At 37.5% G+C, this 14,360-nt stretch overlaps 1 protein-coding gene across 1 annotated transcript in view; it reads left to right on the top strand.

The window, feature by feature from the left end:
• Nucleotides 1–12,134, top strand: part of LOC306853887 (E3 ubiquitin-protein ligase RNF216-like) — a 33,206-nt gene extending 21,072 nt beyond the window's left edge. The window contains exons 14-17 of the mRNA XM_079391554.1: nucleotides 7,197–7,294; nucleotides 8,348–8,570; nucleotides 11,055–11,130; nucleotides 11,214–12,134. Of these exons, the coding sequence (XP_079247680.1) occupies nucleotides 7,197–7,294; nucleotides 8,348–8,570; nucleotides 11,055–11,130; nucleotides 11,214–11,503 (687 nt within the window). The 3' untranslated portion in view covers nucleotides 11,504–12,134. The remainder of the gene's footprint in view (nucleotides 1–7,196; nucleotides 7,295–8,347; nucleotides 8,571–11,054; nucleotides 11,131–11,213) is intronic.
• Nucleotides 12,135–14,360: the final 2,226 nt, after the last annotated feature.

Here is a 14,360-nt window from a genome sequence, read left to right as displayed (position 1 = left end):
CATTACATTCACATGCATGGCATGTTTATGATCGCATACAATTCTCAACCACTGCAAAAAAAAAAAAAAGATGGTGGCTTTTCCATCTGAGGTGGTTATAAAAGCTGAGTCCAACAGAGGAATATACTAAATTTACACAAGAATATGTTCAGTCAAGATAAAACTAGTGTGACTACCTAGGGCTGTGGTTTCGGGTTATAAGGTTTCAACGTAAATGAGAGGTATGCACACAGCGATTAACAGGAAAGAAGGGGTTGTTAGTTTTGGTGAATCAGATTTATGTTACAAGAATGTGGTGTAACCACAGTTTTCACCTTGGGCTTGTTTTGTTGAGATAATAACTTGCCGTTAAAGCCGTTTTCCTCTTGTCACATAAGCTGTTTTTCCAGTTTGTTGTGGTACTTTTATCACTATGCTAGACGTCAACCATTTTCTATCTTTATTACACAAAACAGACCCTTATGCAGGTGCAGACGAACGCTACATACATCCTGTGTGGTTAAAAGGTTCCCGTGGCTCATGTGAAACAGTATTTTAGTGTTAAATGACATCTGCAAAGTCACTTTTCTTCACCTTGTGCTGTACGCTTAGTACTGTGATTCATGGCACTGTATCCTGTCTGATATCGTTCTCGGCAAGGAAACCATTTTTTTTTTTTTTTTTTTTTTTTGGTTCAGCTCTGTAGTACTTTTTGCTGAAAGGGTGAGATGACAGCTTGGAGATCATGAAAGAGTAATGTTAACGGGGCTGTAAATTTCTTTGGTTGCTCGTAAGCTCCATAAATCATACAATTGCTCTGAAGGAATCTGCAGTGTTTGCCGATACAGATAAGAGCTGTTGCATAACAGGGCCAACTTGTGTGAATCTGAGACTGACTCCGCCCCGTTTCCAGAGTGTGCGCCCTGCTGATCAGGAAGCGTCGGCCTGCCCTTGCAAGGTATACTTTGTACCAGGAAGCGATGTTTAAAGTGATGTCAGTGTGATGTCACCGCTGTATTTTTAGTCGTGTATTTAAACAGGCACCAGTGTGTGTTCACACTCCTGACTGTGAGAGTCACCTAAACTGAGAGCCGCAGTCACTTCCTGTTAACTCCTTTTGTCTGTGCACATACAAACACGCCATTCAGTGATATAAACTCTTAAATCGATATCAAGAAGATCATTTAGCTTCTTTCATTTTTGTTTTAAACTTTCAGAATCACTTTTTAATTGTTTTAAAATAATGAAATAATGACATAAGCAGTTAGTAATTCATAATCTGCAAATTGCTACTTTTTGATGTGTAAAATATACCTAAAATATTTAATATGTAATGTGTGTGTGTGTATATAGATAGATAGATAGATAGATAGATATAGATATTGATATTGATATTGATATATATAGATAGATAGTGTGTGTGTGTGTATATCGAGGGGTGAGAACCGGAAAGGCATAAGTGACATTTCACCAACTTTACAGGAGAGCCAAAACAAAAATTTTACCATAGTTAGATCTGACTTTGTGTACTGTTATGTGTTGTAATTATCTGTTATGTTGTGTAATTGTTTATAATAAAAATTTGTACACTCATGGATGACGTTACTTTTGCCAGTAGAAAGAGCTCATTAAGAGCTTTCATTTGAGATATATCTATATATCTCCATTTCACCAAAAATGTCACTTACGCCCTTCTGGTTCTCATCCCTTGAGATATACATACATATATATATATATATATATCCCTTATATATATACACACACACACATATATCACATATATACAATACGTCACGACTGACTTTATATATATATATATATATATATATATATCCCTTGTGCACCGTTATGGACATTTTAGTTTTTAATATAATTTTGCCTGTGTTAATGTTAACTGCATAAATTTTGGCTCAGGTGTGTATTTCTATTAGAATTTTAATATTCCACCCTCATTTCCTTTAATAAATCTATTTTACACTAGGTACAAAAAAGTGAAACGCACAGCATCGTTTGGACAAAAATGTCCCTATTAGCCCCTTTCGCACACCGCTTTAGTTCCAGAACTAAAAATACAGTACTAAAGTACTGGGACGATTTTCCTAGTACCATTTTAAAGGGTTGCATTCGCACTGAGAGTGGGTACTAGGAAGTGACGTAAGCCGGTCGACAGCGACGTCATTTGTGCGCGGCTGTCAACAACGTAAACAAAGAACAATGACGTTAACAACAGTAGGATGGAGGACGCTGTGATTGGAGCTGTGTTTTTGTTGTGTCTCGCAGGTTTCACAATAATGGACATGGAATGTTTACACAGTAAGCCTGCGTCCCAGTGTGCATACTATCCATCCTAAATTCTATGTGATATTAGTCATTTTCAATACTATTTAGGGCAGATAGGGTGGATAGTATGCACATTGGGACGCAGGGTATGTGTTTACACGGCGTTTTAACTCATGGCGGGTGAGGGCGCTTTCGTATGCGTTTAGCCAATCAGCGTACACTTATACGCTGTGTATATCCTATGGAACTGTTTTAGACCATACTCTGAAGTAGGAGCTAATTTAGTTCCTCCAAAAAGTGGGTAGTTCCACAATTAGTTCGGGTACTATGAAAAGGTCCCTGCCTATTGAGAGGGCCTATTGAACCCCATTAAAACCGCTATTTTTAATCGCAGTGCTGTTTAACTGTAAAATTATGCCATTTTTGTTAATAGGCTTTCATTCTGTTGGCAAGGCTTCAAAATTTTATTTTGTACCAGATGGTGCCATTTTTTTCAAGTTTGGTCTATAAAGGGTCTATAAAGCAAATACTTGCTTTATTCTCGTTTTCTGCTTCTGCATATTATAGAGCCAATTGGAAAATAATGCAGCTATAATTGTGTGGGTGAGTTGATATAGATGTCTGAGTGTGGTTTGTATGTGTTATAAAAAAAAAAATTGTGTGTGTGTTCTTGTAAAAATTGAGAGAGAGAAACTCTACTGTAAATCACAAATCCAACCACTGTGTGCACCAGCAGAGTTTTGCTGGCATCTAATGGGAAAAATTTGGTACTGCGCCCAAACAAAATTTGACTGAAAGCTCATTTTTTGAGATATCAACCTCAAATTTGGAACATAACTTGTTTAGATTTGTGGCTTTGATTTTCTAGCAGGTTTAGAGTTCAACATGTTTCATATATAAAATATTCATAAAATAAAATATAAAATATTGTTCATAAATCATTTTCATAAACTTAAACTTGTATAACTTTTTTTTTTTGGTTTCACTTTTTAAGCTTTTTTTTTTTTTTTACTTCAACAATAATCTGCCATGGGTCTTCTTTAAAATTAGACCAAACTTAAGTCTGTGCTCCCAAGCTTCCAATTTTTATGACCATTTTTTTGACATGGACGTTTTGTCCGCTATGGACCTAAGTGTAACTTTTTTTTATTTTTTATTTTTTATTTTTATCGATGCACACACATACATATATGTGTGTGTGTATATGTGTGTGTATGTGTATATATATGTATATATGTATGTATATATATATATGTCTAGTTATATTAGCTAGACAAAATTAGCTAGAATAAATAACTCTAGATAGGAAAATTTTAATTCATTATATTTTTATTTTATCCTTAGATTTCTACTTAGTTTATTTACTTTTTTTAATGCATGTTTGAATAAATTTATGAAATTAAGTTTTTATTACAGCCACTGTTTAAACGTTTATATTTTAAGAATGAATTGGAGTAGAAACATTTATCGTTAAAAAGTTGATATAACCTGCCTTATGTTCAATTTAAATGTTTATATGCAACTTGTTTTTGAGTGTTAATTATTAAACAAGATTCAACTTATGGATCAAACTTCTTTTCAGCTAAATATTTTTTTGGTACATAACTAGGTATTATGGCTTAAATGTGTTTTTAGTAAATAATTTTAATGATTATTAAATGTGATTTAAATAATCGATTATCAAGTAAACTCTAGTTTTGGTTCTAGAAAATAACTTAATAAAATATTTTTTATGAACAAACACAAGAAATTAGTATTGTTGTGGTCTAGTCTGACCATGATCTATTTCAAATATGAGAATGAAATCTGTAAAAGGAAATATTTTAATCAGTTAAATGGTGTTGGCCCTCCCATGCTATGCTGTTGTGCTCCACTATGGGGCAGTACATTACTGCGGTACTATAGGTCACACCTCCTCATGTCTCCATGCTTCACGCCTCATGGCTATTGTCTGGCCTGATCTTTGCATCGTTCACCATTTCCACTATAGTTTCTGGTACAGCTTTTTCACAACAATACGGATGAATGATGATTTATGTTTTTACAACATGCAGCCTGAGGCTGGATTTCATAAATATATTTCTGAGGAAGCCACTTTGCTAGTGTAGTTCATCATGTAGGTACGTTTCCCACTTAAGATGACCCTCGGGGGCAGGAGCAACTGTTCTGAGGGCTTCTGCATCACACTAAGCTGTCATTTATCATCTGTCACTGTCATTAATATTCAGCTTTATCTTTAATTATTTATGCTAATGGTATTTACCATGGGGTTAGCAGGCAACAATGGGTTACAGGATTAGAGAGCTCAGTGGATAGTGGCCACATCTGCTGCTTCTCCATCACTGGATGAAACGGCTAATACTTATTTTGAAAATACATGCAGCTTGGCTATTTTGGAAATATTCTACTTGGCTACAGTCTTTAACGGACTGTCAAATGTGATGAAGCACCATAGCAAATGTTGAAGTGTCAAGTACATCCTAATTTAATAGCCAGATGTGTGGCTGTGAAATGCGGAGGCGTTTACATGGTCTTCGTGCGCTGAATGTAAAGGTTTAGCTGCATGTTGCACTCAGATGTCCTTTCCAGTCAGCTGAAAGGCAAAGCATTGTGGGCAGGCATGGCTAAAATGGAACAGATAAAAATGTTGTTCCTAGGCAACCAGACAGATGACGAATCACATCCAGAGTGGAGGGCAGGGAGCTGTTCACACTCAGTCTGCGCTAGCTGCTTTCTGGTATTTTATAAATGAAAACTGCTATGCCAGACAGTTTAGATTAGTTTATTATTATTATTTATAATTCTAATTTACGATTCTGAAGCCTTTTGCTGTAGACAGTCGTATTTTGGGCCCTGGTCATTCCTTTATTAGTGTTGTTTGCAAAGGCAAGCTACTGGTCATACTTGCATTTAGGGATGCAAATAAACCTCTAGCCTATTATACTTATTAAACCTCTAACTTATTATACTCTATTAGACTAACAGGCATGTAACACATGTTTATTTTTAGGCTCATGATTAATTACTCAAATCATGCTGTTTGTAAAGGAAACAGACCTACTAATTTTACTTCTTGGACAGTAAAATGACCAACAAAATCGCATAGAATTGAATTAAAAGAAGTGTCAAATATCAAATGGGAAATGGCCTTGTTTAACTTCTAGATGCCACAAATATGATTTTTGCAAGGAACTCCTATCCAAACATTTAAAAACCACTGTATAGTTTGTATACATGTATAAACACCAAATTTATTCAGATTTATGTAGATTTTGTTTGGAAAATAGTTTTACACTATTTCAAGTTACACTATAAAATTTTTTCCAAAACACTGTAGTACTGTACTGTATTTATTCATTAATTTAAATCAATTTTACATTTTTGCAGTTAGCACACATCTTTTCTTCTCTGCCTGTTATATATGACTCTACTGACCAAAAGGGTATTTCACTGTCCAGTGGTCACACCTTAATTGAGCAATTTCTAATATCGCAATACACGCGCACACACACACACATACACACACACACTAACATTTGAGACCAGTGGCAGTAGCTCGAGCTGGGATGCAGATGCCAATTTATTTTCACAAACAGTAACATCAGTAAAAATTTGAATCTTTAATTTTTAAAGGGTAAAATTTGAATATTCTTATTGAGGTAGAACACTAATCTTATTAAAATTCACCTTTGGTCTTCCATAGTGTCCTACATTTAGATCATGATAACTACAGGTAAAACTACACATGGCACTACCATTTTAATAAGTAACAAATATGGTTTCTATGCCATCTAAAATGGCACATTTAAATATTTCAATGTCAGTATTGTAGAGAATGTCAGTGCTGTTTCATCTGGCTTTAAACTAGTTAAAATCAGGGCGACATTTGTGGTGTGTGTGTTGGAGACCTCTGTGCCAAACTAATGCAATTTACTGGATCTTGCAGCAATGTGTAATAGTCACGTGATGGAGACCAATCAGCGAGTGAACACATTTGTTCTGAGCTCATGCAGCGCTGTCTTTTGTGCCGAGCTAATAACGGTCCGTGCAGCATACTTCAAACAAGTAGTGCTGTTCCACTTTTGGTGCATTTAAGAATTAAGAATAGCAACACTAAAAACACCTTAGCAACCACGTAGCTGCAAACCACCTAGTACTCTCTAACTAACACACACAATATTTTGCAAGGGAAGTCGTGACCTAATAGTTAGAGAGTTGGACTCGTAATCCAAAGGTTGCGGGTTCGAGTCTCGGGCCGGCAGGGATTGTAGGTGGGGGAGGTGAATGTACAGTGCTCTCTCCACCCTCAATACCACGACTGAGGTGCCCTTGAGCAAGGCACCGAACCCCCAACTGCTCCCCGGGCGCTGCAGCATAAATGGCTGCCCACTGCTCCGGCTGTGTGTTCACGGTGTGTGTGTTCACTGCTGTGTGTGTACATGTTGGATGGGTTAAATACAGAGCACGAATTCCGAGTATGGTCACCATACTTGGCCGTATGTCACTTCACTTCACTTCACTTATATAGCATCAAAAAACAGAGAAAATCACACATTCACATCACATCATTCTACCAGCTGACATGCTAGCAATGCTGCATTTGCATATTTATATTTTCTGGTTGATGTAACTCCTTTACTTCCTACTATGTTTTGTACAATAATACTGGTTGCCAATGCAGGGTATTTACATTGTGATTAATTCCAGAATGGTCATATTAACAAAACTAGTGCATTATGCATGGGGTAGGAAGCAATATGCACAACATGCTGGGAACACTGACTCCTTCCGTATGCATAAACAGAGGTGACTGAGCGACAGAAACTTGACTTTTTTTCCCACTGGATGAATGAAATGTAGTCCAGGTGTTTCTCTTTCCCCTGTGCACTTCAATTGTGATCAATAACACAGATGCTTATTTGTGTCCCCTTCCTCAGGAGAGTTGCAGGAAGTGCCATGTGGTGTGGAAGGAGCACGCAGGAAAGACCTGCGAGCAGGTGCTGGAGAGGGACGAGATCCGGCTACGGGTGGCCTTGTAAGTGCCTGACTGAAAACTCTAAGCTTGTTAATAATTCATCACTCAATAGTGTAGCGAATCACCTGGGAGATCATTAGCATTCCTGATACTGAGTCAGCTGTTTCCCCAGGCCTTTCTCATGGCACGCTAAAACACTCGCTGTATTTGATGGATTCCCTTGAGTGTTATGTTTGCAAATACACATCATCCAGAGCTGCCCCTGTGTGCAGCGGGCATTCATGAGGAAGTGTTACTGGAGCGTGGGTGTCTGTGTAAACTTATGCGGTGTGAAAGCAGCCTATCACTGCTGCTCAGCCTCTGGACTGGACAGGATGTGATCGCCGAGCTTCCTTCCTGTCATACACATGTATCAAAGACTGTGTATCCTGTTTACCCCGAATCTTTTCTGTTGCCTACATTTATAGAGACAGGAAAGTGACCCTGACTGGAAGATTGAGCTATATATGGTGTCACAAAAGCAGATTGTGTTTTCACATTGATGTGAGACAGCAAGATAATATGTCTCAATACCAGTGTACTTTCTGTATGTTAAATAGCCCAAAATAACTGATGCTAAAATGAACATATTGGCTTTGTTCCACCAGCCAGTGAACTGCAGCTACCTACTAAGATAGCATAACTTATTGTAAAGCGTTATCCATTTCTTAAATTTTTTTTTTTTTGCAGATTTAAAGTTTCATTGCTTTTTTTTTTCTTTCCACTAAGCTTTAAGACTATTTTTTGAATTGTAAGTACCTCTGTTTGGGCATTAATTGTTGTAAGAGAGACTTTTATTTTGAAAGCTTTCTCCATCTTCATTAGTTTACTGTCTTGTTTAGCTGTTCTGTCTATGAAGGCAAATGTCTATTACTAGAAGGGCTATAATGCTGTTTTTCATGTACTGTCAGCATCCAGAAAATATTTGTCATTTATGTCAAAGACTTAATTCCACAAACAATGCAAACTTCTGCTAAAACAGCTATTATATCTTCTGAGGTTTGCATTGTATCCTTTTTAAAAATGCACAAATGTCTGTAAACTGAACCCAAATGTCATTTGTTTCATGGCCAGTGAGGAAAAGATGACTGCTGCCCGTGTCAGGAAGTGCCACAAGTGTGCCACAGGTCTGGTGAAGTCAGAGGGCTGCAATCGGATGTCGTGTCGCTGCGGCGCCTTCATGTGCTACCTCTGCCGGGAGCCTATTAACGGCTACAACCACTTCTGCCAGCACGCTCGCTCACCTGGTGCCCCCTGCCGACACTGCAAGAGGTGCTCGCTGTGGACGGACCCCACGGTAAATGATGCCACACTACACTTCTTTTGTTTTGAGAGAGGCTGCTTTCATGCTCAACATTAGCGTGCGATCATCCTTGAAAGCAGCGAACTCCTTTACTTTCTACTTGGCTTACAGCAGGTTTAGTCCTCCAGGTTTGGTGTAAAGCATGCTCAAGCCTTTTGTTCACTAACCTGAGGGTATTTGTGCTCAGTTGAACACTCCTGTTACATGACGTACTTGCTGCTGCTACTTTTTGACCCTCATTTTGGAATGTTTTTGGAGCTGTTAATTGAATTTAAATTACATGAATTGCATTTGCATTCTCGCTTTTATTTTAAATATTAAATATGAATATTTTACTTTTTATTTTTTACTTAATATTTTTTAATAACAGGCAATAGCATTAAAAACATTACATTTACATTTTTATTGCATTATTTTTTGAGAGAATAAATGGCAATACATTAACCAGTTAAAATGACAGCCCCAACCTGTGTTGCATTGATAGATTATTTGTAATAAGAGTGATTCAGTCTTAGGATAACACCAGGTGATATATGGAGCAATGGCTTTGTTTTGGTTTTGTATACAGGACTCTTTGAGAGTATAACATACAAGAGGTACTTGAGTGGAGCATCATGCATGTTGATGGATTAGGAATGCTGAGAGGACTCTACTGCAGGAATACTGCAGCTACCACAGTCAACCGTCATGCATTCGCCGCATATTATATAACAGCACTAGACTAAAGCACAAAGTGCTCATTCATTATTCACAACATGTTGTTAATTTTTCCATTTATTAATCATAAAAGGTTGTTATAGATACCTTCTTGGTAGAAGGCTAAATTACACAAAAATTATATTAGATTTTAATTATGAAAATCATCTACTTCTCCTCATTTAACATGTTTTTTTCATTTATTTTAAAAGTTATCTAGCAGAATGTTCCTCTTTTTACACCCTAGATTTAAACTAATTCATATTTGTAATTTATGTATTATGAATTTAGTAAATTAAGTACTCCACATTGAGGCTGCTTGCAAAACATCATTAATTTATATACTTTATATACTAAAAATTAACCTTTTTACAATGGATTTTAAATGTAAGTCAACTGAAAAAAAAACCATATGTATATGTGTGTGTGTATGTGACCCTGGAGCACAAAACCAGTCTTAAGTCGCTGGGGTATATTTGTAGCAATAGCCAAAAATACATTGTATGGGTCAAAATTATTGATTTTTCTTTTATGCCAAAAATCATTAGGATATTAAGTAAACATCATGATATTTTGTAAATTTCATAATGTAAATATATCAACTTAATTTTTGATTAGTAATATGCATTGCTAAGAACTTCATTTGGACAACTTAAAAGGTGATTTTCTCAATATTTCGGGTTTTTTTGCACCCTCAGATTCCAGGTTTTCAAATAGTTGTATCTCGGCCAAATATTGTCCGATCCTAACAAACCATATATCAATGGAAAGCTTACTTATTCAGATTATGTATAAATCTCAATTTCGAAAAATTGAATTTGGCTATTTTTGTGGTCCTGGGTCTTACACACACACACACACACACACACACACACTCACACACACAGACATATATATGTAATATTGTACCATATTATTATATAAATAATATATTTGGGCTTTTAGGGAGAGATGAAAGCAGCCCACTGTAAAGGAAAGGGCTACACTGGATTTATAACACAAAAGCATCGTTGCGAAATGGAATGCTGTCCAATATCAATCTCAGTTATTTTGTTTTCATACTTTGGTTAGAGACCAAAGTCATAATTCCCAGCCCTACTCTACACCATGAAAGAATAATGAAAAATGACATTTCTTTGGTTCAAACATCACATGTACCATGAACGATGAGTAACATGAATGCGACTGAAGAGCTGTTTGTCCCTGATTTTCACCATCAAAAAGAATGGACATTCTGCTTGCAATCTTCCTTTTGTTGTTCTGTGGCAATAATACATTTTGGGTTTGGCACAACTTGAGGATGAGTACATGATGATGGAATTGTCATTTTGGGGGAAACTATGTCCAAGCAGTGAGCATGAGTGAGAAATCCCTTTCCGGTTGATCCAGGAGTTCCACTAATTATCCGATTAAGGCATTTGAATGGTGTTTCTGTGTGAAGAGTGCAGTCAGGGTGCCGTCCCGCTAGCAGCCCGGGGGCTACAATTACCGCTCCATTCAGAGCCGTGCCTAATCACCTGGCACCATGCACCAGGCTGACTGGTGAACTTGAGCTGTTTTGTGTTTGACCGATGAAGTGGACTCCTCCCCAAGTTCATCTGATGTCCCATTTTCGTCCAGGCTGTGGTCTGACATGGACATTGTCATCAGATTGTTTCTGGCGGGGTTCGCTGGCATGATTGAACAGTAACCGGAGATCCCAATTGCCGTGCCTTTTTGAAAGGCTTTTTTGTTTTCTCTACTTCTCCCCCTTTAACTTTCTGTGTCTTTTTCAATCCACAGCAAGACGATGAGCGAATCATTCAGGAGATTCAGAAAGAAGGTGAAGCGGAGTTAAATAAGAAGACCAATCAGTCAGGTCAGTGTTCCTCAGCTGGATAACGTGAGTCGGCCACCTAAACCCGAGTGGTTTCTAATGATATTTTGTAATGTCTCCCTCAGAAAGCACAGGGAAGCGAGTGGGACCTCCCCCTGAGCCCATCCCAGCGAAGCGCCCTCGGGTTACACCGCAGGCCCCTAACGCAGCACCTCAGGCCGTGCGCGCCCCACTGCTCATCCCCCAGGTCATGCTGCCCGGGCAGCAGCGTGTTTTCCTTCAACCCATTCCAGCCCCCTACGTGCCCCCGTTGCCCAACCTCCCCCCAGTAAACTACAACCCACATAACCTGAACTTTGACTTCAATATGCCTATGCACTATGGACCACCGCATCGCTTCTTCAGACCTCTTTGAGGACATCATGGTACAAAGCGCCACATTCAAACTACTAAAAAATAATCCAGGCTTCTGTGTCTTAACTGTTAGCCCTCGCTGTTTTTTTCTACGTATTTTGTAACAGGACCTAAACTGATTTTCTGGCGAGTTTTCAGGATGCCTGTTGGATTTGCTTCTTTGTTGAAAGGCATTTTTTTTGAACAGCATACAGAGTGAATAATATGAACACCTGTTAGTTTTCAGTTCAATAAAACAAAGATCTTGATGGAAAATTAAACATTGTTTGTGAAATCAGTCAAAATGTATGGTTTGGCTGGGATTTCAAATCACTTTTTTTCATCCAGGGTTTTTCTTATACGACATCTTGCTCCTCATGCAAATGTCTAGATTATTAGTTTAGAAGGATACTGATTCCATATCAGATCTGTAAATCAAACTGTAGGACCAGTTTTTGCTACTGATGTTTACATTGTTCGAATCTTTGGAATCTGAAAGACATTTAGTATTAAGAAATTAATACTTTTATTCAGCAAAGATGCATTAAATTCCATTAAGACAATGTTACAAAAGATTTTTATTTCAAATAAATGCTGATCTTTTGAACTTTATATTCATAAAAAAAATAATAATAATAAAAATTTCAACCTGGAAAAAGTGCATCACAATTTTTACAAAGGTATTAATCAGTACAACTGTTTTCAATATTGATAATGATAAGAAATGTTCATTGAGCAGCAAAACGGCACATTAGAATGATGTCTGAAGGATCATGTGACACTGAAGACTGGATTAATGATGCTGATAATTCCGCTTTGCCATCACAGGAATGAATTGCATTTAAAATATTACAATAGAAAGCAGTTATAAATGTTTCACAGTATTTACTGTTTTTACTGACTCCAAACCGTTAACTGTTAGTGTAGATCAGACATTATTAGCTTTAACCCCCTCGTACTCCTTGAGTCATGAACCTTAAAATCATTACAATATTCACAATTTTATATTTGCGTAAATTGGGAATATTCAATTTGGTGCCCAGCCCTAGCTGGGATGTAACATATGAGAGCTAATCTGGTTTGCATCACAAAGGGAAATGGAGGAGGAACTGTAAGCAGATGTAAATGAGATGGTGGAGAATATTCTAATTGAATTATACTGGACATTTCTTTGTTCTGGTACATCCTCACCGTGAGCTTGACAGTCTCTCTCATGGATCTTTTTAAATTTAGATCTGTTGAGCTATTTTTATAAACGTATTACCATCTCTTGTTTTCCATGTTCATACGTGCTTCCAAGTATATTTTCTGCACTGATAAGGGAAATCTGCAGAATTCTGCGGAATAGATTTAAGCAAACGTGCGGTCACATTAGCAAAACCTTGGCAAAATATCATAAGCAAAGATGCTCAATTGTCAGTGTAGTGATGCATGAAGCACTGCTTACTCAGAGGTCATTTCCAAACTAAGTAGTTTTTTTGTTAGTCAATTTGTGTCCGAAGTTAACCAAATGTGTGGGGAACACATCCAAGGCAAGGCAAGTTTATTTATATAGCACATTCCATACACAGTGGTAATTCAAAGTGCTTTACATAAAAGAAAGTGAAATAGACATTAAAAATCAATAAAAACATGGAAATAAAAATAATAAAAACAAGGAATTTTAAAATGATATAGAAATTGATTTAAAATAAATTTAAAGAAAATGATTATACATAAAATTCATTGCAGTCAGTTCGGACATATAGCACAGTGCTCATTCAACAAATGCACAGTTAAACAGATGAGTTTTGAGTCTTGATTTAAATGTGGCTAATGTTTTAGCACATCTGATCTTTTCTGGAAGCTGGTTCCAACTGCGAGCCGCATAATAGCTAAACGCAGACTCCCCTTGTTTTGTGTGAACCCTTGGTATTTCTAACTGGCTCGATCCTAATGATCTGAGTGGTCTGTTCGGTTTATATTCAGTGAGCATATCAGCAATATATTTAGGTCCTGGGCCATTGAGTGACTTATAAACAAGTAAAAGTACTTTAAAATCAATCCTAAATGTAACTGGAAGCCAGTGTAAGGACCTGAGGACTTGTGTGATATGCTCAGATTTTCTGGTTCTAGTCAGAATCCTGGCAGCAGCGTTCTGGATGAGCTGCAGTTGTCTAATGGTCTTCTTGGGAAGGCCGGTGAGGAGACCATTACAGTAATCCACCCTGCTGGTGATAAAGGCATGAACAAGTTTCTCCAAGTCTTGACTGGAAACAAAACATCTAATTCTTGCAATGTTTTTGAGATGATCGTATGCTGATTTAGTTACTGCTTTGACATGACCACTGAAACTAAGGTCTGTCTCATCACCCCAAGATTTCTGACTTGATTTTTAGTTGTTTGACCCCTAGAGTCAAGGTATGCATTCACCTTGAGAACTTCATCTTTGTTTCCAAATGCAATGACTTCAGTTTTCTCCTTGTTTAACTGAAGAAAGTTCTGGCACATCCAACTGTTAATTTCATCAATGCATTGGCAGAGGGAGACAATGGGGCTGTAGTCATTTGGAGATAAGGCTAGGTAAATCTGGGTATCATCAGCATAGCTGTGATAGGCAATTTGGTTCTTCCTCATGATCTGACTTAGTGGGAGCATATACAGGCTAAACAAGAGCGGTGCAAGAATTGAGCCTTGTGGGACTCCACATGTCATGGCCGTCCACTTAGACTTATGCTCTCCTATACTCACATAATAACCTCTCCCTTCTAAGTATGATCTGAACCATTTAAGTGCCATCCCAGAAAGCCCGACCCAGTTTTCCAGTCTCTCTAGAAGTATGTTATGATCGACAGTGTCAAACGCAGCACTAAGATCTAGTAGTACCAGCACTGATATTT

This window comes from Barbus barbus (genome assembly GCF_936440315.1).
Source record: "Barbus barbus genome assembly, chromosome: 3".
In the NCBI taxonomy this organism is placed as follows: Eukaryota; Metazoa; Chordata; class Actinopteri; order Cypriniformes; family Cyprinidae; genus Barbus; species Barbus barbus.
The sequence above is the reverse complement of the archived record's forward strand: the minus strand, read 5'-3'. Positions and strand labels throughout refer to the sequence as shown.